At 32.7% G+C, this 26,444-nt stretch overlaps 1 protein-coding gene across 1 annotated transcript; it reads left to right on the forward strand.

Annotated features, from left to right (window-relative positions):
- Positions 1–18,708: 18,708 nt before the first annotated feature.
- Positions 18,709–22,549, forward strand: LOC127106857 (cyanogenic beta-glucosidase). Its single transcript, XM_051044154.1, has 12 exons — positions 18,709–18,940; positions 19,063–19,132; positions 20,111–20,245; positions 20,332–20,409; positions 20,527–20,614; positions 20,698–20,953; positions 21,059–21,174; positions 21,320–21,540; positions 21,640–21,671; positions 21,791–21,893; positions 21,983–22,091; positions 22,174–22,549. Exons 1-12 carry the CDS (start codon positions 18,773–18,775, stop codon positions 22,343–22,345), a joined length of 1,548 nt encoding a protein of 515 aa, XP_050900111.1. The 5' UTR covers positions 18,709–18,772; the 3' UTR covers positions 22,346–22,549.
- The last annotated feature ends 3,895 nt before the right edge of the window (positions 22,550–26,444 follow it).

Below are 26,444 nucleotides of genomic sequence, written 5' to 3' on the forward strand. Positions count from 1 at the left end.
TGATCAGGCACCTGAAACTCATGAAAATAAAGAGATCTCGATAAATTATGTCCAAAATGGAATACAATGGAACCGAAACAAAGTCGACATTGATGATGTTTTTACATACAATACAGAGCTAAATGATATAAATTGCAAAGAGGATCAGGAACCAACGTCTATCAAAATTTATAGAAAAAGTGAAGACCGGCTAAAATGGAAAGATTCAATTGAAGCAAAATTAAACTCGCTCTACAAAAGACAAGTTTTTTGACCTGTAGTCCAAACACCTCAAGGTGTGGATCCAGTTGGATACAAATAGGCTTTCATACGAAAACGAAATGAAAAGAAAATGAAATTGTAAGATACAAAGCTAGACTTTTCGCTCAAGGAATTTCACAAAGACATGGAATTGATTTTGATGAGACATATTCACCTGTAATGGATGCAAGCACTTTTCGATACCTAATAAGCCTTGTAGAACATGAAGAGCTTAATTTACACATGATGGATGTTGTAACAGCTTATCTGTATAGTTCACTTGATAGTGAAATTTACATGAAACTCCCTGAAGGGTTCAATATACTAAATGCACACAACTCCGAATCTCGAGAAAGATATTCCATAAGATTGAACAAGTCTCTTCATGTGTGACAGGAAGGCTATTTATCCCGAAATTCCAACTTTCCTTGATGTTCATCCATTGTTGGAGAATAATATCTTTCTCCATTACTATTCTTTCAATAAACATTATTCTTTCGTAAAGGAAATTTGTGCACCTATCAAAATCATCAACATAGTTGTCTTCAGAAAATTGTATGACAAAGTATTAATTGTTGGTTTAATTCACGTGTATCAATATCCTAAAACTAAAAACAAGTTTTTAATGAGACTTTTATAAATTTTATACTCTATCTATTCTCATTTACGCATCACTTTTGTAAAATAAAGTTATTTTTATATATTTGTTATTGTTTAAAATTTAATTCAACATTAATGGTTTTTTTTATGATACCTTGAATATTTATTGCAGAGAAAAAACATATAAAATTCAGTGATAAATTGTTAAGTGTATTATAGATAAAAAAATAAATTATTATATAGAAACTAATATAATTTATTACGTATTTAATTGATATTGAATGAAATAACTTTTTTATTTATTTTAGAATTTATATAGTAAAAAAATGTAATACTATTGAAAATAATTAGGGGTGTAATTTATTAATGTAATATTATTAAAATACTAAAAATCGAATCAAACCAACCTAGGGAGATGTCTCCAGTTTGGATGGTTTTTGGTCAAAAATAATGTTTGAACCAATGATATCTCTAGAGGTTGATTTGATTCGATTTTTAGTATTTTAAATAAATAGAATCAGATTAAATTAATTGGTTTAGTTCGATTTGGTTTGGTTCGGTTTATGGGTTTATAATATTTTTTTCAAATTATATTATTCAGTGTATTCTTCATTATCATGTTGTTCGGTGTATTTTATGCTATTATTTTCTTAAAATAATATATTTCATATAATTTACTTCATGCTCTATTGTTTCAAACAAATTACAAGTTGATCTTAATACATATATGATTTATATTGCATCATAATATAAAAGTTGTTGCAGGGTAATTTAATATTTTAGTATTTCGCATACGTGGCATTATTATTTGTGTATATATAGTATTGTAGTTGTCAACAATTGTATCCACCGAGTAGTGTGTGGAACCATTTTAGCAGAGTAGTGAAAGTTTCTTATTCTCTCTTCTCTCTCTTCTTCCATCTTCATTTTATTCATCTTGTGCACCAACAATTGGTATCTAGAGCTTCGGTTCAGATCCACAGAAAAACATAAGTGAACAGTGAGGCAATTTTATTATTCATTTCGTTTCTTGAGTCCGTGTTGAACTTTTGATTATAATCATGACATAATCACATTTCTTGATTCTGTAGGATTGGGAAACACTGGTGTTTGGTGAAATCTGAGTTTTGCACAAGGTTGAAGATGAACAGAAATGGTAATTTGAGTAAAACGTTTTCAGTGTTCGATGGCAAGAACTGAAATTATTGGATGATTCAGATGCGTGTGTTGTTTGACGCTCAAGATGTTCTTGATCTCGTACATATGACTATAATAATGGTTAGACTATAATAATGGTTAAAATCTACAAAAGTCCCCAGCAACGGCGCCAATTTGATCCGCTGTCGCACATGGGTCAAAACGAGTAGTTAGAAAACTGTAGTTTAGCAGAAGCGACAACTCGAGTATCGTATCACAAGGATTCTTGTATTATTGTTAACCTAATGAAATCTATTAAGGGGGGTTATGTTTTAGTGGTCGATTTAGAAAACAAAGCAAAAAAAGTGATTAAAATAAGCGATTATAAAATAAGTCAATCTACTATTTTCGGTTTTCGGCTAATCACTGGTTTTTACCTACCAATTCCCTAAGCGACTTCGATCTCTATTCGATTCAATTTCGATTGACAAGCTCAATAGATATATGACAGTTTTATATTCCTATATTCCGAATTAAGCAAACGGATGAATACAATCGTGAATTAAGCAAATACGATTTACAAACACAATTTAACGACAAAGCAACGAAAACAGCGATTAACAGTTAGGAATACAATCATATGAATTTAATCAAAACCATTTCATAAAATACAGATTAAGGAAATGAAATTTCAGATAATAGAATTGAGAGAGAACGAAATTAAATTGATAGAATAAAAACCTCAAAGCCTTGGAAATTCGGTTACAGCAGATTGACTCTAGGAGATTAGTTCTTCTTCATGATCACACAAAAGAAAAAAGTTATCGTAAATAATGTATGTTTGCTACAGTATTGTGGATGCCCTTTTAAACAGAATAAGGGTTTCACTTATAATTCAAACTGGGCCGAAAAACCTAAATTTGGCCAACAAATGGCCCAAAAGAAACTATTTTCTAAAGTACGACACTTCAACGAATTATTTGAGACGTCTTCACTCCGAATCAGCTTCTGGCTTCAGCACAAAAGTTATAGCCCTCTCTCTTAACTTTCCAACGCATGTTAGAACACGCAAAACGGCATCACGTAGCTCAAGTTATAATCTGAACAGTGGACAAGTATCAAATAACCGCTAAAACTGAAAATAGCAAACGAAAATAGATTAAAGGCAAACATGAACTTATATCTAAAAACATAATAAAATATCAAAATAAGTAAAATAAACTAGATAAATTCCTAAGTAAAATTATAGAATAATGTGCTTCAAAATGCACTAATCAGATGCACAGAGAAATGTTCAACGTGATCTGAGGGAGAAGGATCAGAAAACGTTGTTCTACATCCATCAGTGTGCGGATGTGAACGTGTTTGAGAAAATAAATGATTTGATGACATCAAAGGGTGTGTGGGATACACTGGTATGGTGCTACGGCGTTGATGTATCAGTGAAGAAGGTAAAACTTCGGTCTTTATGTAAGCAGTATGAGAATCTCAACATGAAGAACAATGAGAAGGTACCTGACTACATCTTTAAAGTGATTCTGATCAGAAATGAGATGAAGTTGTACGGAGAAACTCTCTCTGGAGAAAGTATCATTGAGAAGGTACTTAGATCTCTTACTCCTCAGTTTGATTACATAGTTGTAGCAATTGAACATTCTAAGGATCTTAGCACCATGAGAATAGAAGAGATGCAAAGAAATCTAGAGGCACAAGAGTTACGTATGATTGAGAGAAACTATGAAATGGAGCTAGAGTAGTAGGCTCTGAAAGCATCTTCTGGTAAGAAATATCAGAAGGAGTCTTGTTCAAATCCAGGAAGAGATCTGATGGTGTTCAGAACTCAGAAACCTCAACTTTTGGAAGGGAAAAGAGTGCTCAGTGTGACAAGAAGAAAGTTTAGTGCTATTATTGTAAGAAGTTTGACCATTTCGCTGCTGATTGTTGGTTAAAAAAGAAAGGAAATAAGAAGAAGCAAACATAGCCATAAGAGACTCTGTTGATGAATTTGTGCTATTGATGACTTTTGAATCTGATGATGCGTATTTGGCAGACTGGTGGTATATGTACACTGGAGCTCAAATCATCTTACTGGAAATAAGAAATAGCTGGTTGATTTTGACTCTGTGTAGAGGACCAAGACCAAATGTGTTGATGATAAATACCTCAATGCTGAAGGTATGGGAAATGTCAGAGTAGTTCTGAATAATGGTAAAGCTGAATTGATTTAGAATGTATGGTATATTCCTGGAATGAAAAGCAATTAGATGAGTGTAGGTCAATTAATTGAGAAAGGATTTTCAGTTACCATGAAGGAAAATCTTTTGAAGTTGTATGATTGTAATCAGAAGCTGATTATGAAGTCAGAACAGGGGAGGTATAGAACATTCAAAGTGAATGTTAAAACTACAGACTCTGAAAGCCTTAATGCAATAAGTGTTGTGAATGAAAGTGAGTTATGGTACAAAAGATTTGGTCATCTGAACTTCATAAGCTTATGGAATTTGAATTTAGTGAAGCAGGTCCATAGAATTCCTGCAATTAAGAAGCCAGAGAAGTCATGAAATGTGTGCATGAGAGGAAAGCAACCAAGACTTCCATTTGCATCTAAAATGCCTCCAAGAGCAAATCATGCTCTAGGTGTGATGTATTCTGATGTGTGTGGACCATTTATAGTACCTTCACTTGGAGGGAATAAATACTTTGTGTCATTTGTTAATGATTTCATAAGAATGACATGAGTATCTCTTATAAAGTTCAAACACAAGGTGTTTTTTGAATTTGAGAAATTTAAAATCAAGGTTGAGAATTAGAGTGGTGAGACTCTAAAGATTCTCAGAAATAATGGTGGATGTGAGTATAACTCTACAGAGTTCAGAAAGCTCTGTGAGGAGAATGGAATTGAGCATGAGGTGACTTCTCCATACACTCCTCAACATAATGGTCTTGCTGAAAGAAGAAACTGAACTTTGCTTGATGATAAGGAGCATGCTGAAGGAGAAGAAGCTACCTCACACCTTGTAGGGAGAATCTATTTCCACTACTACATATGTGTTCAACAGGTGTCTAACCAAGAAGCTGAAGGAAATTTTTCCTTTAGAAAAGTGGACTGGAGATAAGCAAAGTGTGAGCCATCTGAAGGTGTTTGGTTTTGTTTGTTACAAACATGTTCCATATGCTAGGAGAAGGAAGTTGGATCACAGAAATAGAGTTATGTTGCTTGTATGGTACCATAGTACAAGTGCTTATAATCTCTAATATTCTGTCACTAACAAGGTTGAATTCGACAGAGATGTCATTATAAAAGAATCAGAAGCGTGGGATTGGAGTAAATCTCAATCCAACTTTGGTGTGGTACCAACTTCTGAAGAGATTTATGACTCTGAAGGAGAATCTGCCTCTGAAGGTGAGTCAGAATCAAAAGCTGGTTCTGAAAGTGACTCTGAAGGCGAATCTGACTCTACAGGTGAATCTAATTTTGATCCAGATTCTGATGATGATTCAGACTCTGGGAATATTCTAGACTCTAAAGGAGTTCATGCCTCTAAAGGTGGTACTTCTGGGGTTCCAGCATCTGATATTGTTCCAGCGTCCGAAGGAGGTTCTGAACATGTTCAGAGGCCACAAATAATCAGAAGCATACCAAGAGAGGTTTGTAGAGTTTGAAATATTGTGAGATACTGAAGTAGACTCTGAAGGAGAAGTCATTCAATGTGTCATATTAGTAGACTCTGAACTAGCCAGTGTTGAAGAAGTGCTCAAGAAGAAAGTGTGGCTGAAGGCCATGAAAGAAGAACTTTAAGCTATGGAAAGAAGCAAAATGCAGGAGTTGAGTAAGCTTCCAAAAGACAAGAAATTTATTCGCGTTAGATGGGTTTTCAAGGAAAAACTGAAGCCAGATGGATCAATTAGCAAACACAAAGCAAGGTTAGTGGAAAGAGGTTTTGTGTTTGGTCATGTGGCGAGGCATGAGACAATCAGACTAGTGATTGCTATAGTTTCTAACAGGAATTGGCCTCTGATGCATCTGGATGTTAAATATTCATTTCTGAACGGTCCATTGCAATAAGAGGTATACATGTCACAACCTCCTAGATTTAAGAAAAAGAACCAGGAAGAGATGGTGTACAAGTTGCATAAAGCCTTGTATGGACTGAAACAAGCTCCTAGAGCTTGGAATCTGAAAATTGATTCATTTTTCAAGCTCTAGGGGTTTAGAAAGTGTGAGATGGAATATGGCGTTTATGTTCAGCATACTTCTAAAGGCAATATGATTCTGGTGTGTCTCTATGTTGATGATATATTGCTAACAGGGAGTTGTGAACATGAGATTCCTAAGTTCAAGAAGGTGTTGATGAATGAGTTTAAGATAACCGATCTAGGAAAGATGACATATTTCCTAGGGATGAAGTTTATGTACTATGAGAAGGGTATCATTTTGCATCAGCTGAAATATGAAGTTGAGCTTCTGAAGAGATTCGAGCTGCTGAATTGTAAGGTTGTTGTCACACCATCAGAAATAAATCACAAAATGGATTCTAATTCTGAAGGTGATGATGTAGATGCTACAACTTTCAAGCAGTTGGTTGGCTCTCTTAGGTATTTGTGTAATACCATACTTGACATTTGATATGTAGCTGGAATGATTATTAGGTTCATGAGTAAATTGAAGTGGTCTCATTACCAAGCTGCTGTCAGGATTCTGAGGTATATTAAAGGTACTCTGAAGTATGGAGTTTTATTCCCTTCTGGAGAAAAGACTAATTCATAGCTGATGTGTTACTCAGACTCTGAGTGGTGTGGAGACAGAGTTGACAGAAGAAGTACTTCTGGATATTTACTTAAGTATTTAGAAAGTCATATTTATTGGTGTTACAAGAAGCAACCAGTTGTTGCTTTGTCAACTTGTGAAGTTGAATACATTGTAGATGTTGTGGTTGCTTGTCAAGTTGTTTGGCTTCTGAATCTACTGCAGGATTTGAAGATCAAGGTAAATAAGCCTCTATAGCTGATGATTGATAACAAGTCTGCAATCAATCTTGCCAAGAACACAATGCTGCATGGGAGAAGCAAACATATTGAGACTAAGTTTCATTTTCTGAAATTCAGGTTCATAATGGAGTGCTAGAAGTTATGCACTATAGCACCCAGAAGCAGCTGATAGATTTTCTGACGAAAATGATCAAGACTGATCAATTTCTCCACTTGAGGGATGAAATTAGTGTTATTCATTTTTTATTAGTTAAATCCGGAATTAAGGGATGATGTTGAAGGCTAATTTAGTATTTTAGTATTCCGCCTACGTGATATTATTATTTGTGTATATATAGTACTTTAACTGTCAACAGTTGTATCCCCTGAGTAGTGTGTGCAGTGTGTACGCAACCATTTTGCTGTAACCATTTTAGAAGAGTAGTGGAAGTTTGTTATTACCTCTTTGTTCTCTTCTTCCATCTTCATCTTCTTCATCTTGTGCACCAACAAAAGTTGGCGCATGGCATCAGAAAGTTGAGAAATGATTTGAAAACTTAACAAATAAAACACAACAACAATAACAAAAAAATTTAATACACGTAAACTAACATGTTTTACTCCTCAAACACACATCAAAACTATTTTCTAACAAGACTATAAGTAATTTTGTTGAAAAAGAAGAAATAAAAAAGGTTAAAAATAAGAAAAATGTCAAAAAGAACTTGAACATGAAGAAAGCAACCATAACATATCATAATAACGGTAGAGAGAGGAACGACAGTGTCAGGCAATAAGAGTAGCAATTCGATGAAAATAAATTTTTGTGAATTATGGTTTCTACTTTCTATATTTTGCAGTTTGATTCTAGATGTGTGTTTTGCTGAAAGGAAAGAAATGTAAACAAAGATAGAGAAAGGTTAGACTGAAAAAAATATTGGACTTAATGATGGTGAAATAAAATATTTATAGGGTAAATTATAGTCGTTGGTTCGGTTCTTCGGTTTAACCGTTCTTAAAAACTAAAATCGAGAATCGAACCAAACAACATCAATTTTTATTGATTCTGTTCGGGATTGGAACCGAATCAAAAATAATCATTTTTTTTCCAGATTTGATTTGGTTTGAATTATCGGAATAGTTAACTTTTTCGTATCCGAAATAATTATCTATAATAAATTTTGAATACCTCTACATTTAGACAATATATTATTTTGCTGATTTACAAATTTTAAGTAATTATTTTGCTTTTTTTTTTACTTTTCAGTGAAAATTATTTTTTGATTAATTGATTTTTAGGTTTAATTAATTTTTGTTAGACTTCTAAATGATTCTAATTTTTTTTTTTTTTACAGATGCCATGTTATCAATTTGATAAGGATGATTGTGCGACATTTCTTTAAACTTTAAGCTATAATAAATGCTGTAGATTTGTTGACAATTAATACTATACTAAAAGTTTATGTTTGAAAAAAGTGAATTCACTTGTATTTACATAATACTTTGTTATAAAATAAATGTCATATTTTTTCAAAATAAATGTTATATTTAAAAATATTATAAATATTTATCATTTTATTTATAAATGTAATTTTTATTTTTTTAATTATATTTTAATTAATATACTTAATTTATCATTTTTTTCACTTTACACTAATACTTTAAATATATTAATAGTTATAAAGAAATAATTTAATAAAATTATTATTTTCTCTTTTATTTAGTATTATAAGAATAACACTTAAGAAATTTATTAAAGATAAAATAAAAAAGTATAATTAAAATGTGTGTTTGTTAGGAGGCTTCATATTATTAGGCAGTATATCATCTTTCAATAAACTTAAAACGTTAGTTGTGAGTGTGTATATGTGAATTTCTTTTAGATAACATCACTTCATTTATATAAAAAATAAGATTTAAATAGTCTTTTTATTCTTGTAAGATGGCGAGTTTTTGATTTTAATTCCTTTAATTTATTTATTTTTGTCTGAATTCCTCTATCTCACATTTTGTGGATTTTAGTCTCTAAAAATAAAATCCGCAGGAAAATCTGCAGGAAATTTGACTTTAAGAACTAAAACCAAATACTCGCTAACTTACGGGAATCAACACACTATTTAAGCTAAAAAATAATTATGTTAATGAGAAAAAGAATTAATGCAATTAGTAATTTAAAATTCATCCATACTAATAAAATTACCTATAAAATATTACACTTTTATGGAAATTATTAAATTTAAAATTGTTAGGTTTGATCAGTGAAACAAGGTGACAGTTATATATGCTTTAAGGATCAAAGCTCCTTTTGCATCCATAATATGTAGTCCCTTGTTTTTCCATGTGAATCTTGTAACTCTTCTCAAGTAATTGACCAATATTTAGAAGGTTACATTTGAATCGCAGGATGTACAAGACATCTTTGGTCAAGGAATGTCTATCATCCCTTCTCATGATTAAAACATCACTGATTCCATCGACCACTAGAGTGGTGTCATCCGCGAACTTTACTTTTTTTTTATGGCACGATTGATTTTGACAAATCAATCCTTCCTCCCCGTCATATGAGTTGAACAACCAAAATCCAAATACCATTCCTCGCTGCATTGAACTCCTTTAAAACTCATCATGGTGTCTTCCTCTTCATCCAACCGGTTAACCGCATCATTCAACCAGTAACAACTCAATTTTTTTAGAATTATTTGAGTTGTTGCAGCTGCTTTCCTGAATATGTTTGTTGTTGCAATCCCCTTCCGTGATCATGACCAATAGTGTATTCTCTTCATCAAACTCTTATCTTGCAACCTTGGCTTCATCCCCTTGAGATTCCTTCTTGTTCGCATTGCACTATTTTACAAAATGACTGAACCATTGACACTTATAGCATTGCGATTTGCTCTTGTCAAACCTCTTCTTTTCACCTCTAAAGTTGGCTTGACCACCATGTTTGTTGCAGCTGGTCTCACCCCTTTGACAAGTCAAATTCTTTAAATTTTGGGACTATCTAATAAGTGCCAAAATTGTGTTAAATATGTGTGTAGTTTAATGGCACTTATTAACTTGTCTCAATTGGTTTTGTTGCGTAAAACTCAACTTTTGCATATATATTGTATAGTTTGCGTTATCATGTAAATACTACTTAGTTTGATAGTTTTCATCTATTTTTGTAGGTTTTCATGCATAATTGAAGCATTGGGATCAATGGCACCAAGCAAGACCCAAAATAACATATTTTAAGATTCTAAGTTTTCCTGCTCTGACTTATCGCGGTCCTAGCGCGCTTAAGAAAGAGGGACATGACGAAATTGCACTTTTTATGCTAGAAGCATGCTTTGAGCGCGCTTAGCGCACTTGTACTAGGAGCGGCTAAGCGCGGTCCTAGCACGAGTTATGACGGTTTGCTATTTTTTTATTGTGGTCGCGCTAAACGAGCTCTACACGGGCTTAGCGTGATTCCACTTTTTCAGCCCCTATATATTCATTTGTTAATAGATTTTTAGGGATGGTTTTGGGAACTTTTAACCCCAATTCCATCACCACCATTTTTTATGGAAGGTAGCTTAGAAAGAACATTAGGGGTTGCAATCTTGAAGATCCAGAGTGGGATTTGCACCAATCTGCTTGACACGTGGAGAGATTCCTGTTCATCTTTATTCTTCTATTTGTACCTTTCTTATTGGAATTGTATGTAAGTTTACTTTGATAGTATGTATATTTATTGATCATGGCGTTGTATATGATCTATCTTGCAAATCTATATCGATGTTATCCTTGTTTACTTATTTATCTATTGATTTGAATCATTATTGAGAAATACTCTTCGAATCTAGATCTAGGATAATCATCTGTTAGATGTTAAACTCTAGACATAGATTTAGATCTAACATTCACCGTGGGTATCGATTCTTAATGCTCCGTGTTTTTTGATAGGCTGAGAGATCATCGATTAGACAATACGGTAGAACTCTCATCAGCGTTGCAGACATGAACACTAATGTGAGCGATACGTGATGATATTGATAAGTGTTTTAGGTTGTGCATAACTGATTGGTAGATTTGCGTATTAGATAGGTGGATGAAATTCATTCCTGACGAGTTCTCTCTGTTACTTTAATTACTTGTGCATATGTTTTGCTTTCCGCATTTATAAATCTTGTAAATCTAAGCTTAGAAACATAGAGACCGTTGAACAACATTTGATATCGCACTAATCCCTGTGGAGACGATAAAAAAATACTTACTTTTTCTTGCTTCTTTACCGCTACCAACACAATGGTGCCGTTACCGAGGATTGGTGTTTAGATATTGGAAGCATCGCAATAGTTTCTATCTTTTTAAGCTTTGCACATTTGTGTATAATGTATAGATACTTTCTTTGCACTTGTTTTCCATACTTGTTTATATTGTATATATTCTTGTTTTTCATAATGTTTGTTCAAGTGTTTGTATATATTTTTGTTTCCCTTCATGTTTTGTCAAGTGTTGGTTAGGGGTAGCTTTTGGGTGAATAACTAGCCACGCAAAAGAAGCAACAAGAAGGAGCGTATACAAGATAAAGGCGTCGAGCTAACGGCATAAAACAAGCGCTTATTTGGAGGCAACCCAACCTTTTAATTCTTTAATGTCTTTTCATTTGGTAGTATATTTATTAAAGAGTGAGAGTGGATGGAAAGCTTGAAAAAAATTGGCATTTTTGAAAAATCTTGTTTTGTTGATGCCGCTTAGCACGACCAGAGGGAGCTTAGCGCGCTTTGCTGCACATGGAAAAATATCTCAGCCACTTATCCACTTTCACCCAAGTCTTTTGACCCATTTTGATCTTATTTTATTTTATGTTTAGTAGTGATTTAATTAAAGTTGTTAAGTTGTTAGAAAATTATTTTATGTTTGTCTAAGAAGTTTGTCTTTGATTGGTTTGAGGAGACATAGAGTGATTGTTTCAAGTTTGAATGCATCAACAAGAAAATGTTATGGTAATGATACAATTATGAAAGAAAAGTACATTGCTAAGGTACATGTTTAATGCTTTCTACAACATAGCATGAATATGAAACTTATGCTTTGTACAAATATTATGTCATTCATTCTTTTGCAATACTTATTCGTGTTTGAATCACTTTAGATTATAGTCAACTGTGAGGAGCCCTTCCATTGTTTACTATATGCACATGATACCAATAATTCTTATTTTAACTCGTTTGAATTATTTTTAATCTTGCATTCGTGTTGGTTTGTATGAAAGCACTAAAATGATTAAGGCATCTTGTTTGGTTTTGAGCACAACCACTTGACCGAAAAGTGTCCTACCTTATGATTGAGTGAGAATTTGCTTACCCCCTTTGAGCCTTATGTCAGGATCCATTTTGATGTCAACTTTTGGAACTTATACATAACTAATTAGTTCATTGTTGATTTTATATTGGATTTTGAAATTGTTTTCTTGAATCCTCAACTATAAATTGTGGTTTTAATTTTTACCATTGCCTTAAAAAGTTTGGGAGCATTCATATTACAATGATTGATTGCATTCAAGTTGGGGTGAAAAGGTTGGTTGTTATGAGGTGAGAAAGAAAAATAAAATAAAAATAAAAAGCATTGAAAAAGAAAAAAAAAGAATAGCAAATAAATTGTGCTAATAAGTTGTGTGATAGGGTGTAACAATTGTGCAATGAGAAAAAGGTGTATGAAATTTATAAATGCTTGAGATTGTGAGAAATGACCAGTCCCATATGATTCGACAATATTTTTGTTTCAATGACCTTTATTTGCTACTAAATCCATATTAAAACCCTTGAAGTCCTTGTGATTTTTATTTTATGCTTTCAATATAAGTTTTTTAGATGAATGCATAATTTGATCATGATGTTAGCAAGATTGTTGGGTGTGAGTCAAATCCCTCATGTTTATTCTTCATCCAGTGATGAAGTTATGTGTAGGTGTGATTCATTTTTGAAAATGTATTGCTTTAGAATTTTTGACATGTGTTTTGTGCTTAGAGTTTGTTTCATGATCATGGTGTCGTTGTAGTATAGTGGTAAGTATTACTTTGATTGTACTCTTGAAAAATTGAACCATGCGTTTGCTTTCGGTTCTAAAAACTTGTTTGATCATAAAGTCTTGGAGGTTTTTCTTGTTTCTTTAGGTTTGTTAGATTCTTGTTTGAGGACGAACAATGTTTTAAGTTGGGTAGAGTTTGATAAGTGTCAGAATTGTGTTAAATATGTGTGTAGTTTACTGACACTTATTAACTTGTCTCAAGTGATTTTCTTGCGTAAACCTCAACGTTTGCATATATATATATATATATATATATATATATATATATATATATATATATATATATATATATTGTATAGTTTGCGTTATCATGTAAATATTGTTTTTTTGATAGTTTTCATCTTTTTTTTTGTAGGTTTTCATGCATAATTGAAGCATTGGGATTAGGGGTGTTCGTGGTTCATGAATTGAATTGAACCCAACCATATTAATGGTTCAATGCAGTTTTTAAAAACCATTTCAGCAAAAAGTGGTTAATCTGTTTAATCAATTCAATTCGGTTTAAAACCAATTCAGAATCGGTTCATAATTTTAAACCAGTTTAATTTATTTAAACCAGTTTAAAACCAATTTTTAAAAAATTGGATTAATTTTTTCACCAAATTCTAAACTGGTTTTCTTATATATTTAAAAAAACTGTTTCTTTTTTTATTTTTATAATAAAATTGAATTTAAAAATTGAATTTAAATCTGGATTTTTAAAAAAAAATGGTTTATATAGCAGTTTTTAAAAAAAAATGGTTTAAATATTTTGATTTAAATAGAGATTATTTACCTTGGGATTAAAATGACATCAAGAGTACTTAAGTATACCATCAATAAGAACATAGGTAAAATATATGAGCATGGAACACACAAGTAAAAAATAATTCAAAACAGTAGGATAACAGAAGAAAATGCAAGTATTTCAATTTTCTTCATTGGCGTGAAGTATTATCAGGAGGATAAATGCATCATATCATATAAATCATTCATAACTTTTGTGAAGGATTATTAAACAACAAAATCATTATAATTTTTGTGAAAATGTTATGATAATAGTAACGGACTAAAAAATATTAAAAGATTATGATTAAAATATTTATCATTTTAATGTAATGATTTATTAAGTTTATTGAATTTGTTAAATAATAGTATTTATATTTTAGATAAAATTGTGGAAAGAGTTTATAAGAGTTTAAACTGGTTTTTAAATTCAATTAGATTAATTGAATTGGTTAAAATAAACAATTCAATTTATCAACCATTTAAATGGTTTAAGTTTTTTATGGTTCAATTCAGTTTAGATTAGGTATTTGGATCAGTTAACCAAATTTTTGAACACCCCTAATTGGGATCAATGGCACTAAGCAAGACCCAAAATAATATTTTTTAAGATTCTAAGTTTTCCTACTTGGGCTTAGCGCGATCCTAACACGCTTAGAAAAAGAGGAACAAGAGGAAATTTCACTTTTTGTGCTAGGAGCATGCTTTGAGCGCGCTTAGTGCACTCGTGCTAGGAGCGGGCCAAGCACGACCCTAGCACGAATTATGGAGGTTTGCTATTTTTTTATCATGGTCGCGCTAAGCGAGCTATGCACGGGCTTAGCGCAAATCCACTTTTTCAGCCCATATATATTCATTTGTGAATAGATTTTTAGGGATGGTTTTGGGAACTTTTAACCCCAATTCCATCACCACCATTTTTTATGGAGGGTAGCTTAGAAACAACATTAGGGGTTGCAATCTTGAAGATCCGGAGTGAGATTTGCATCAATCTGCTTGACATGTGGAGAGATTCTAGTTCATCTTCACTCTTCTCTTTGTACCTTTCTTATTGGAATTGTATGTAAGTTTACTTTGATAGTATGTATATTTATTGATCATGGCATTGTATATGATCTATTTTGCGAATCTATATCGATGATATCCTTATTTACTTGTTTATCTATTAATTTGAACCGTTATTGAGAAATACTCTTCGAATCTAGATCTAGGATAATCATCTGTTAGACGCTAAACTCTAGACATATATTTAGATCTAACATTCACCGTGGGTATTGATTCTTAATGCTCTGTGTTGTTTGATAGCTGAGAGATCGTCGATTAGACAATATGGTAGAACTCTCGTCAGCGTTGCAGACATGAACACTGATATGAGCGATACGTGAAGATATTGATAAGTGTTTTGGGTTGTGTACAATTGATTGATAAATTTGTGTATTAGATAGGTGGATGAAATTCATTCCTGACGAGTTCTCTCCGTTACTTTAATTACTTGTGCATATGTTTTGCTTTCCGCATTTATAAATCTTGCAAACCCAAGCTTCGAAACGTAGAGACCGTTGAACGATATTTGATGTCACACTAATCCCTGTGAAGACGATATAACAAAATACTTACTTTATCTTGCTACTTTACCGCAACCAACACTCTCTTCCACCAATATTCTGAAAAATCCATTTGCTCTTCATGTGCAATTTTCCTTTCGAGCTCTTGTCTTTCTCATTGAAACGAGTTTGCAAAGCGATCTCCGCCATTTCCTTATCGTTATTTCTCTCCTACATCATTTGCTCATGAGCCTTAAGAGAGCTTTGCAAATCCTCTTTACTCATCGTAGCAAGATTCTTCGATTCCACTATCGCCGCAACTACATTGTCTAATCTTGGTGTTAAAGAACACAAGATTTTAGCGACAACATACTGCTCCGTAACAGCTTCTCCACATGCCTTCACTTGATTCACCAATCGAGTGATTCTTATCGTGAAATAGTTGATTGTCTCCCTTTCCTTCCATTTGAATCAATTCGAGCTAACGTTTGTGAGTTTGTAACTTCACTAACTTTGCCTTATCAGCCCCTGCCTAGGCATTCTCTAAGATCTCCCATGCTTGCTTCGAAGATTCACAATCATCAACTTTCTCAAAGTTATCGCCATCGACACATTGATGGATAAAAAACAACGCCTTAAAATATTTTTTCTTCCCTTCTTTATGTGTTTCTTGTTGCGTCTTTGTTGCATCTTGAACAAGAGGAGTAACATCATTCTTGGTCACTTTAAGAATATCTTGGTAGTCAAACAACACCTTCATTTGCTTGCACTATTTTTTGTAATTCTTCACAGATATGTAATTTTGTAGGGATTCTTTCATTGGAGACAAAATTCATGTTGCACATTAGGTGTTTATGGATCAGAACCATACTCTTGATGCCAAATGTTGGAACAAGACACCACATGTTTGGTGAATAATGGTGGAGTAACTTTTGGATATGGAGAGTGAAAGTGGAGAATTGAGAGAGAGAGAGAGAGAGAGAGAGAGAGAGAGAGAGAGAGAGAGAGAGAGAGAGAGAGAGAGAGAGAGAGAGAGAGAGAGAGAGAGAGAGAGAGAGAGAGAGAGAGAGAGAAAGAGAGAGAGAGAATTGAGAGTGAGAAGTTATGATTGCGTTCATCTAGGACGAGAATGCATCTTATACATTTATACATGAGTTACAATATGATTGGGAAACAAAATGATCAAGTAAAATAACAGAAAAGTACAAAAATCGGGCTTATAACCAGTTACACCATATGATGAACCTGTTACACCTGACATAAAAATTAAATCTTCTTCGGTGGTAACCAGTTAACACAATAGGTTAACCGATTACAACAACGAAAACACCATTTTCTACTACTTGGATGAACTTCTGACATTGCTGTAATCGGTTACCACTCCATGTTAATCGGTTACAACACTTGAATAACTTTCAACAAATATAAATTATCGATTTTTTCAAAAATTCAGAAAATTATCAAAGATACGGAGTTTATCAAAAATCTAGTATGTGAATTTTTTTTTTAAAAATCAATAAAAGTAAATATCAAACTTTATAAATACATTAACGATTTTTTCAATTTATGCTCAATTTTTAATTTGTTTTATCGAAATTTTCATGACTATTTTGCTAAATTTTTGTTATAAGTAATATAGATATTGTCGAAAGTTGGAGGCTGTCAAATCAAATTTTGGAAGTGGCGGAATAAATTTTCAAAAAGACTATGAGACCACAATTTTACTAACAAAATCTTCTTAAGATACTTAATAAATGAAAATATGAAAAAGAAAAGAAAATCTTCTCAATAACAATAAGTGTGACAGGCAAGCTGAACATTCCAACTTTCCTTGTTGTTCATCATCCGTTGTTGGAGAATAATATATTTCTTCAACACTATTCTTTCAATAAACACTATTATTTCATAAAGGAAACTTTTGCACCTATCAAAATCATCAACACTATTAATAGTTGGTTTAAAAGTATACCACAAATACTTTTCAAAACCTGCTTAAATATTATTAAAATCAAATCATCTCGTAACGTCAAATCTCACATTACACAGCATAAAAAGCCAACTAAACTATAAGATGAGGGAAACAACTTAATTCAACGGTTGTTTTTAATAATACCCTTGAATATTTATCGTAGAGAAAAAACATATAAAATTCGATGATAAAGAAAAATTGTATTATAGATAAAATAAATTGTTATATAAAAATTAATATAATTTATTACATATTTAATTGTATTTAATCGATATTGAATGAAATAACTTTTTTTATTTATTTATTTAAAATTTATATAGTAAATAAAATGTAATATTATTGGAAATAACTATCTATAATAAATTTTGAATACCTCTCTATATTTAGATAATATATTATTTTGCTGATTTATAAATTTTAAATGATTATTTTTGCTTTCCATTTTTACTTTTCGGTGAAAAGTGTTTTTTTTATTTAATTGATTGTTAAGTTTAATTAATTTTTGTTAGACTTTTAATGATTCAAAAAAAACTTTACAAATACCATGTTATCAATTTGATAAGGATGATTGTGAGATATTTCTTTAAGTTTTAAATAATATTGCCTCGGTCACAAAAATAATCGTCATAGTTGAATATCTTATATAGATCAAAAAATATAATAAATAAAAAGGAAAAAATAATATTTTTATTAAATTATTCTTATTTATTATTGATGTATTTGAATTATTATAAATAAAAATAAGAAAATAATAAATAGAGAATATTAATTAAATAATATAATTAAAAAATAAATATTAAAATTGTATTGGAGGTCCCATTTTTAGGAAATATGACATATTTCTAGGGAGGTCTCAATTTTCTTGGTGTTATTGGGAATGGATTGTTGATAAGTTTGTGGTGTCAACGGTGTATGAGTGTTGATAGCAGTAGGATCATGAAGGTAGTAAGGGTTGAGAGAAGAATCCATGACAATGAAAGCACCATTTGTTGTGAACATGGTTTTGGTAGTGCAATGAAAGAGAGAGCAATTACACTAAAAAGAGACTAAACTCTTTTAAAATTATTTTTTCCTTTCATCGTTACATTCCTAAATTGTTCTAAAGGGTCACTATCATTACACATTTATTAAGACATTTATTAAGGATGATATAAAAAAGCAATACTTAAAATGAGTATTACTATGAGGCCGAATATCATGTTTCAACAAACTCAAAATTTCATAAATAGTTATGAGTGTGTATATGGAAATTTCTTTTAGATTATATCACTCCATCTAGTAAAAATAATAATTATGTTAATGAGAAAAAGAATTAATGCAATTATTGATTTAAAATTCATCTATATCCATGAAAGAAGGTGGACGTGTCATCTATATCCACTATTCAACGTAAAGTAATCAAACTTTTCACTCTTTCTTATCTCTTAGTCAATGAAATATTGTGCCTCCTATACTATAAAGGCAAAGCATAGTCAAGAAAATAATAAGAATAAAAATGGCAGTATTTCATATCAACGTGTTTCTGTTACTCTCTCTTTTAACCATCACCATTGTTACTCCTATGAATGGTTTTAAACCTCTTGGTGTTCATGAAGTTTCTGATTTCAACCGGAGCAGTTTTCCCAAAGGCTTTGTTTTTGGAACAGCCTCTTCTGCATATCAGGCACCAACTCCATCTTTTATTATTGCTTTCAATTACTGATATTATTATCTATGTAGTGTTCATATTGTAGAAGAGTAATTATTAACTTATTAACTTTATGTTATTTTGATTTTTTTTTGTAGTATGAAGGTGCAGCATTTGAGGGTGGAAAAGGACCAAGCATTTGGGATAACTTCACTCATAAATATCCAGGTTGTTTTCTTTTTTCATGTTTGAAAATATATGAGTATATCATCTATTTTATTCTGTCAACAAATAAAAAAATATTATGTGTTTTACATTTAAATTAATTTAAATTTAAATTATAAATTAATCTAAAAAATTAGATATTGAATAAATTTTAATTTTAGATTTTTTTAAATCAAATTAAATCACCCATAGATTTTAATACTTACATCCAATTAACAAGATATTTTAAAATTAGTGGTATGATATGGGATAGCTATGATTTTTTATTACATAATATATTATAAAATTATAATATACTATTTTAATTTTTAAATTTGATAGAGTATATTAATTTTTATTTTTGATAGTAATATACTATTTTAATTTTAAATTTTGATAGAGTATATTATATTAAATTAATTTTCATTGGTTTTCTAATATTTTAAGTATTATATTTTAATTTAACTAATCAATTATATCATATATTCCAAACACAGTCAATAATTTTCATTTTTTAATATTAATTTTTTAACATATTATATTATATTTTATACTAATACAAAATTTAATTTAATTTAAATATATAAAAAAAGATTCCTTAAATGGATTTTTATATTGAATGAAATTTTAGACAAATTTTAATGAACTTTGGAATTCGACTAAATACCCTGACTTTTAAGCATAACTAATTAAATTTTTTTAATTTATTTTTATAAAAAATAGTTAAATAATACATATGCAATTAATGTCAGAGATATTATATAGTTAACTTTTTCTTGTTTAACGGATCTGCACGGCAAACAACCCTTCAAATAATAGTCAACAACCTACATCTTTAATTATAGCTTCCAATAAAGAAAATTTAATTCTTTAAATTTATTGAATAATTAATCTATATTAGTGTTAATAATGTAATTTTTGTTTTATTTATAAACCGAATTGAATTTCCAGTTACATAGGTTGTATATATATTGCTCATAGTTATTAATGAAATGGTTGCAGAAAAAATAAGAGATAGAAGTAATGGTGATGTAGCGGTTGACTCCTATCATAAGTACAAAGAAGATATTGAACTCATAAAGGATTTGAATATGGATGCTTATAGATTCTCCATTTCTTGGTCTAGAGTTCTACCAAGTATGTCATTTTTTTTTGTTAATATGTCTCTTTGTAGATCAGTGATTTATAATAACTATTCAAAATTTTGTGTTAATCATCTGTAGAGGGAAAGCTTAGCGGAGGTGTAAATCCTGAAGGAATAAAGTACTACAACAATCTCATCAACGAATTATTGGCTAAGGGTAAGGATTCATCAATGTTTATTTCATGTCCATGTAGTTGTTAATCATTGAGAATGTTTATTTCATGTTATGTTTGAATCATATCCATGTAGTTGTTAATCATTGAGAATAATGCAGGTTTGCAACCATATGTGACACTTTTTCATTGGGACGTCCCCCAAGCTTTAGAGGATGAGTATGGCGGTTTTTTAAGGCGTCGCATTGTGTGAGTGACACCAATTTCATGTTTAGAATTATTTTTTATGACTATAGATTATTGATTAACATATGTAATTCGCAATCTTGCAGAGATGATTTTAGAGACTATGCTGAACTTTGCTTCAAGGAATTTGGTGATAGAGTGAAACATTGGATTACTATAAATGAACCATGGAGTGTGAGCATGAATGCTTATGCAATCGGAAAGTTCGCACCGGGTCGATGTTCAGATTGGTTAAATTTGAATTGCACAGGAGGTGATTCAGGGACAGAACCATATTTGACTGCACACAACCAACTTCTTGCTCATTCTGCTGCTGCAAATTTGTACCAGATCAAATATAAGGTCTTCTATTGTTTAAAGAAAATTACTTATTACTCTGATTCTAGATCATGTTTTTTTAAGTATGAACTTATTGGAAATGTTTCTAACAAAATAACCAAAATGCAGTCATCTCAACGAGGCATAATAGGGATTACCTTAGTCTCACACTGGTATGAGCCGGCCACTACAGCGAAGGCCGATGTTGATGCTTCAAAACGAGGCCTCGACTTCATGTTTGGATGGTAAATATTAAATCAATTATTATTTAATTTTGGTTCACTTCATGTTTTGTATTTAAAAGAAATATAGTTATGTATATGTATATGATTTGCTGAAAATTAGAGACGAGTATTTCATGGTTTTCGTTGCATCTACATTTTGCTATAGGTATATGAATCCGCTTACAAGAGGCAAATATCCAAAAAGCATGCGAACTTTGGTGGGAAAAAGGTTACCAAAATTCTCAAAAGAAGAATCAAGGGAACTTAAGGGGTCTTTTGATTTTCTAGGCCTAAACTATTACTCATCCTACTATGCTGCTCATGCACCTCACCTTCGCAATGCCGCGCAACCGGCCATACAAACTGATTCTCTTATTAATGCTACATGTAAGTATATCAATCAATTTCCATATAAGCTTAAAAGAAATGTAACTTTGCATACTCTGAAGCTTTTATTTAAGCATGGTTTAATTTTTTTAATGACAGTTGAACATAACGGCAAGCCTCTTGGTCCAATGGTATGTATTTCATCATTTCATTGAAAGACAACTTATATATCAATGCTTTTCATTTGTAAGTTTTGTATTCAAAAAGATTGTTTCTAATATGTAAAGATAATTTTGTAATTTTTATGCAGTCTGCTTCCAGTTGGTTATGTATTTATCCAAAAGGGTTTCAGAATCTTTTGCTTTACACCAAGAAGACGTACAAGGACCCTGTAATTTACATTACTGAAAATGGTAATACTTTGTATTTTATAAGATATATTGTATGCATAGTATTGTGATATTATTAAAGTTAATGAAAGTATGACAAAATAAATTGATAGGTCGTGATGAGTTCAACGATCCAACATTATCTCTTGAAGAATCTCTTTTAGATACTTATAGGATTGATTACTACTATCGTCATCTTTACTATCTTGAAACAGCAATCAGGCAAGTTATATTTTATCATAAGAATCTTTAAGCCTCTAGTTATTTTGATTAACTCTTTAGTATTGGCCTTTATGTATCACAGGGATGGTGTGAATGTAAAGGGATATTTTGCATGGTCATTGTTGGATAACTTTGAATGGGAATCTGGCTTGAGCTTGAGATTTGGACTCGTCTTCGTTGATTTTAAAGACGGTCAGAAAAGACACCCAAAGCTTTCTGCTGAATGGTTCAAGAATTTTCTCGTTAAATCTTAGGCATATATATTACATGTGGTTTCAAGAAAATGATTTTGTTTTGATGAACTTGGGATTTTCCGACCCATTTAATGGGATATGATTTTTTTTTGTCGTTGTTGTTAAAGTTAGGATTGCAGAAAAGTGAAATGAAACTCACTTACATGTAGACCTTTGTGAAATAAAAAGAATTGTCAATAAATGAATTCAAAGTTTGTAAAATAACTTCTTACTCGCACTCTTTTAATACAATGGAATTATATATATTGCGACTATTGAACATATATAAAAGTGTATGAATAGTAAACTTTAAAATTCCTTGATATGATAATTATTGGTCAACGATAGAACACTTGTAACAGATTGAAGAAAGGATTGAGAAAAAATGCGAGACAATTGTCGCGACGCGAAAAACAACCGGCGGAGGAAAATACAGAGCCACCACCGACGCTATTCATCCTATGACGGAAAGGGAGCGCAAGACTAACCTAAGAAAGGGAAAGGAACGGTCTTACGACCAGAGATTACAAGGCACGGGAGTCGGTTATGCAAGGGGAAGGTGTTAGCACCCCTCACGTCCGCCGTACTCGACGGGATCCACGCTCAAAATATAGCTCAAAGGAAAGGAAAGGGTTGCTAATAATCTGCTCAAAGAAACTTCACAAACCGGAACAATAAACAGGTGGAGAGAAAGAAGACGGAGGAAGTGGACTCGGCAGGATGTCGCATCCTGGGCCTACGTAGTTTGTCAGAAACAAACATCAGAGTCAATGTAGTTCGGGATAAGGAGACATGCTCGCTAGGACATCGCATCCTATGTCTACATATCTTCTCTATCTAGAGGAGAATCAGAGCACTCGTAGCTCGGCTAACGCACGCCGAAACAAGACACCAAAAAGGGACGCTAAGACGTCAAAAGAAACACCCAAAAGGAAACAGAATGCCAATACATGGACTTACACCCGACTCCTAACAAATAACAAACAAGAAACAGAATGCCAATACATGGACTTACACCCGACTCCTAACAATAACAAAAAGGAAACAGAATACCAATACATGGACTTACACCTGACTCCCAACAAATAACAAACAGGAAACAGAATGCCAATACATGGACTTACACCCGACTCCTAACAATAACAAAAAGGAAACAGAATGCCAATACATGGACTTACACCTGACTCCCAACAAATAACAAACAGGAAACAGAATGCCAATACATGGACTTACACCCGACTCCTAACAAACAAAAAGGAAACAGAATGCCAATACATGGACTTACATCCGACTCCCAACAATAGCAAACGCTAACCAGCGAACACCAAAGAAAAAGGTTATCAGAACGAACCCCAACAAAGTAACCAAATATCCAGAATAAACTCCTGATATGTATAACTAGTCACCATAAATGAACCCCAAGGATGAACCCCAAGTGAATAACAATCGTCACAAGTGAACCCCGAGATGAACCCCAGTATGAACCCCAAATAATAACAGTCATTGCAAATGAACCCCGAAGATGAACCCCAATATGAATAACAATTAACACAAATGAACCCCGAAGATGAACCCCAAACGATAACAATCGCCATAAATGAACCCCGAGATGAACCCCAAGTGAATAACAATCATCACAAATGAACCCCGAAGAGGAACCCTAAGTGAACAACAATCGTCATAAATGAACCCCGAAGATGAACCCCAAATGAATAACAATCATCACAAATGAACCCCAAGTGAATAACACTCATCACAAATGAACCCCGAAATGAACCCCAAGTGAACCCCAAGTAGTAACAATCATCACAAATGAACCCCGAAGATGAACCCCAATATGAATAACAGTCATCGCAAATGAACCCCGAGATGAACCCCAATATGAATAACAATCAACACAAATGAACCCCAATATGAACCCCAAGTGAACCCCAAGTCAATACAGGTGAACCCCAATATGAACCCCGAATAATAACAGAAGAAATCCCCAAAGGTATGAACATACCACACACGCGCGCTGAACAAACGGGTACTCACACCCGAGAAATCAAATGCCAGAAACAAAGGCACGGTGCGGTAAACACAAGTTGAGAATAAGGGTGAACACACGCGAAAACACAGAAAAGGGTGAACAAACAGAGACTCAGAGAAAATGGTGAACACACACAAAACAAAGAAAATGGTGAGAGGAAACAGAGACTCAGAGAAAATGGTGAACACACAAAAACAAAGAAAATGGGTGAACATACGCAAAACAAATAAAAGGGTGCCCAGAGAGATTATTCTCAACCTCCTGCCTACGTATCTCATCTGGTATGAGAATCAGGGCGACGTAGTTCCCCTTACCAGGGGTAAAACACTCTCCTAACCAGAGACCAGGGAAACAACAAACTAATAGGGAGACTAGGGCTCGAGCCTAATAGTTGTAATGCAATCAATATCCCTAAGTTGAGGTCTCTAACAAGAATTAAACAAACATCACACACTATATCCATACAAGAGGCTCAAACAATGGGTGGGCTTTAGTCAAGAGGGGTCATATCAACCTCGCCAAACAAGCCAAACTGTAAGGGTGACCAAATGGGCTCTTAACCACTGACATTGAACGTCAGGGTGAGCAGATCAAAATGGTAATGAGGATGAGACCTCATGCTCTTAACCCTGGCCAGGGTGAGCTCATGACACAGAAAGCGTGGGGATCCAGAAAGTGGGATCCTTTTCCACTTGATAGACTCTGGACAAAAGATCTGGGGTACATGTTCAGAAGCATCAGCATGTAGTGCGAGCATACAGAACGACACACTGAATAACGGGGGATTATCTACTAATCCCTTTTATCCGTCAATTGCCTCGATTCTTGGAGGTCTTATCAAATAACACATGCCTCTCCTTGGAGGTCTTTGGGCACAATTTTAAACAAACACACACAGAGCCTCTGAAGGAGGACTTGCCAGCAAAATGCCTGCCAAAAAGGTGACAGGACTTCAGACTACATGGAGTAAGAAGCTAACTACCTGAGTGGTGTGTCAACCACAATCCAATGCTCAAGCAAGAACTAAAGCAAGCAAGCAACTAAGGTACCTGTACAAAGACTAAACAGTTAGTACTTCAGTCATAAAACCAGAAGACAAGCAGTGAAACCCTCTAACAGTTACACAATTCAATGCATAAGTGCCCTGGCACTCAAACAAGCTCATGAGCTCACCACATCAATTAAAACCCTACAAAACAGAAATAGGTCAGAACTCAATGCATCTGTATCTCACAAGGTGAGAACAAACCCAATCATCAATGATGAGTATCCACCTAAAACACAAGACAAAGTTAGTTTATGTATAAGACTCAAAATCTAACCAAATGACCAAACCAGGACCCATCCTTTTGCACATCACACATTAAAACACTCCCTCCAATGTCCTCAAAAGGACCAGCATCAAATCAATGATCAAGCATCTCAACATGCTTATGTAATGTAATGACCAAAAATATGCACAAAATGAACTTCCAATTTAGAAAATTCATATCAAATTAGAAATGCATGCAGTGACCTTGGGATTTTTTGTATAAGTTCCTTATGCCATGAATGTTCAATATGCAAAAGATCAAATCCAGAATGATGCAAATGCTATGTAAACAAAAATGCACCAATTCAATGTCAAAAATGTGACACAAATTGTCACATTTTTCTCTATGTGTCAAAAATGATGATAACATATGAGAAAAATTCTAAACCAGTGACCAAAAATTCATGTGATGTGTGAATGTCATGTATGCAAAAGATTGGATCAAAAAGCTCAAAATTGAGGATTTCACAATACATTGAATGCACTAGGTCAATTTGGCACAATGTTGATTCAAAAATTTCAACATAAAAATCTAGACATAAAAAATTCTTGAATTTAACACCATACAAAAGTAGACACAAATACAAAACTATGAAAAAAATTGGGACTCATTTGGAAATTTTTTGTATTTTTTATGAATTAAACAAAATGACCAAAGTAATTGAATTATGAAATGAAAATGGAGGGAAATGCAATATTTGAATAAACCAGGAAAAATCACGAGCCACACGATCTGGCGCGCTCCTAAGATCAACGCTCCTCATTTGAACTAATGA

The sequence above is a fragment of the Lathyrus oleraceus genome, chromosome 7 (genome assembly GCF_024323335.1).
Source record: "Lathyrus oleraceus cultivar Zhongwan6 chromosome 7, CAAS_Psat_ZW6_1.0, whole genome shotgun sequence".
NCBI lineage: Eukaryota > Viridiplantae > Streptophyta > Magnoliopsida > Fabales > Fabaceae > Lathyrus > Lathyrus oleraceus.

Bases quoted from the DNA above. Each gene is read 5' to 3' on its own strand.
- LOC127106857 (XM_051044154.1), top strand. From the start codon at position 18,773: ATGGCAGTATTTCATATCAACGTGTTTCTGTTACTCTCTCTTTTAACC. The intron at 19,133-20,110 runs GTTGTTTTCTTT...AAATGGTTGCAG, and splicing joins CTTCACTCATAAATATCCAG to AAAAAATAAGAGATAGAAGT. The intron at 21,175-21,319 runs GTAAATATTAAA...ATTTTGCTATAG, and splicing joins CTCGACTTCATGTTTGGATG to GTATATGAATCCGCTTACAA.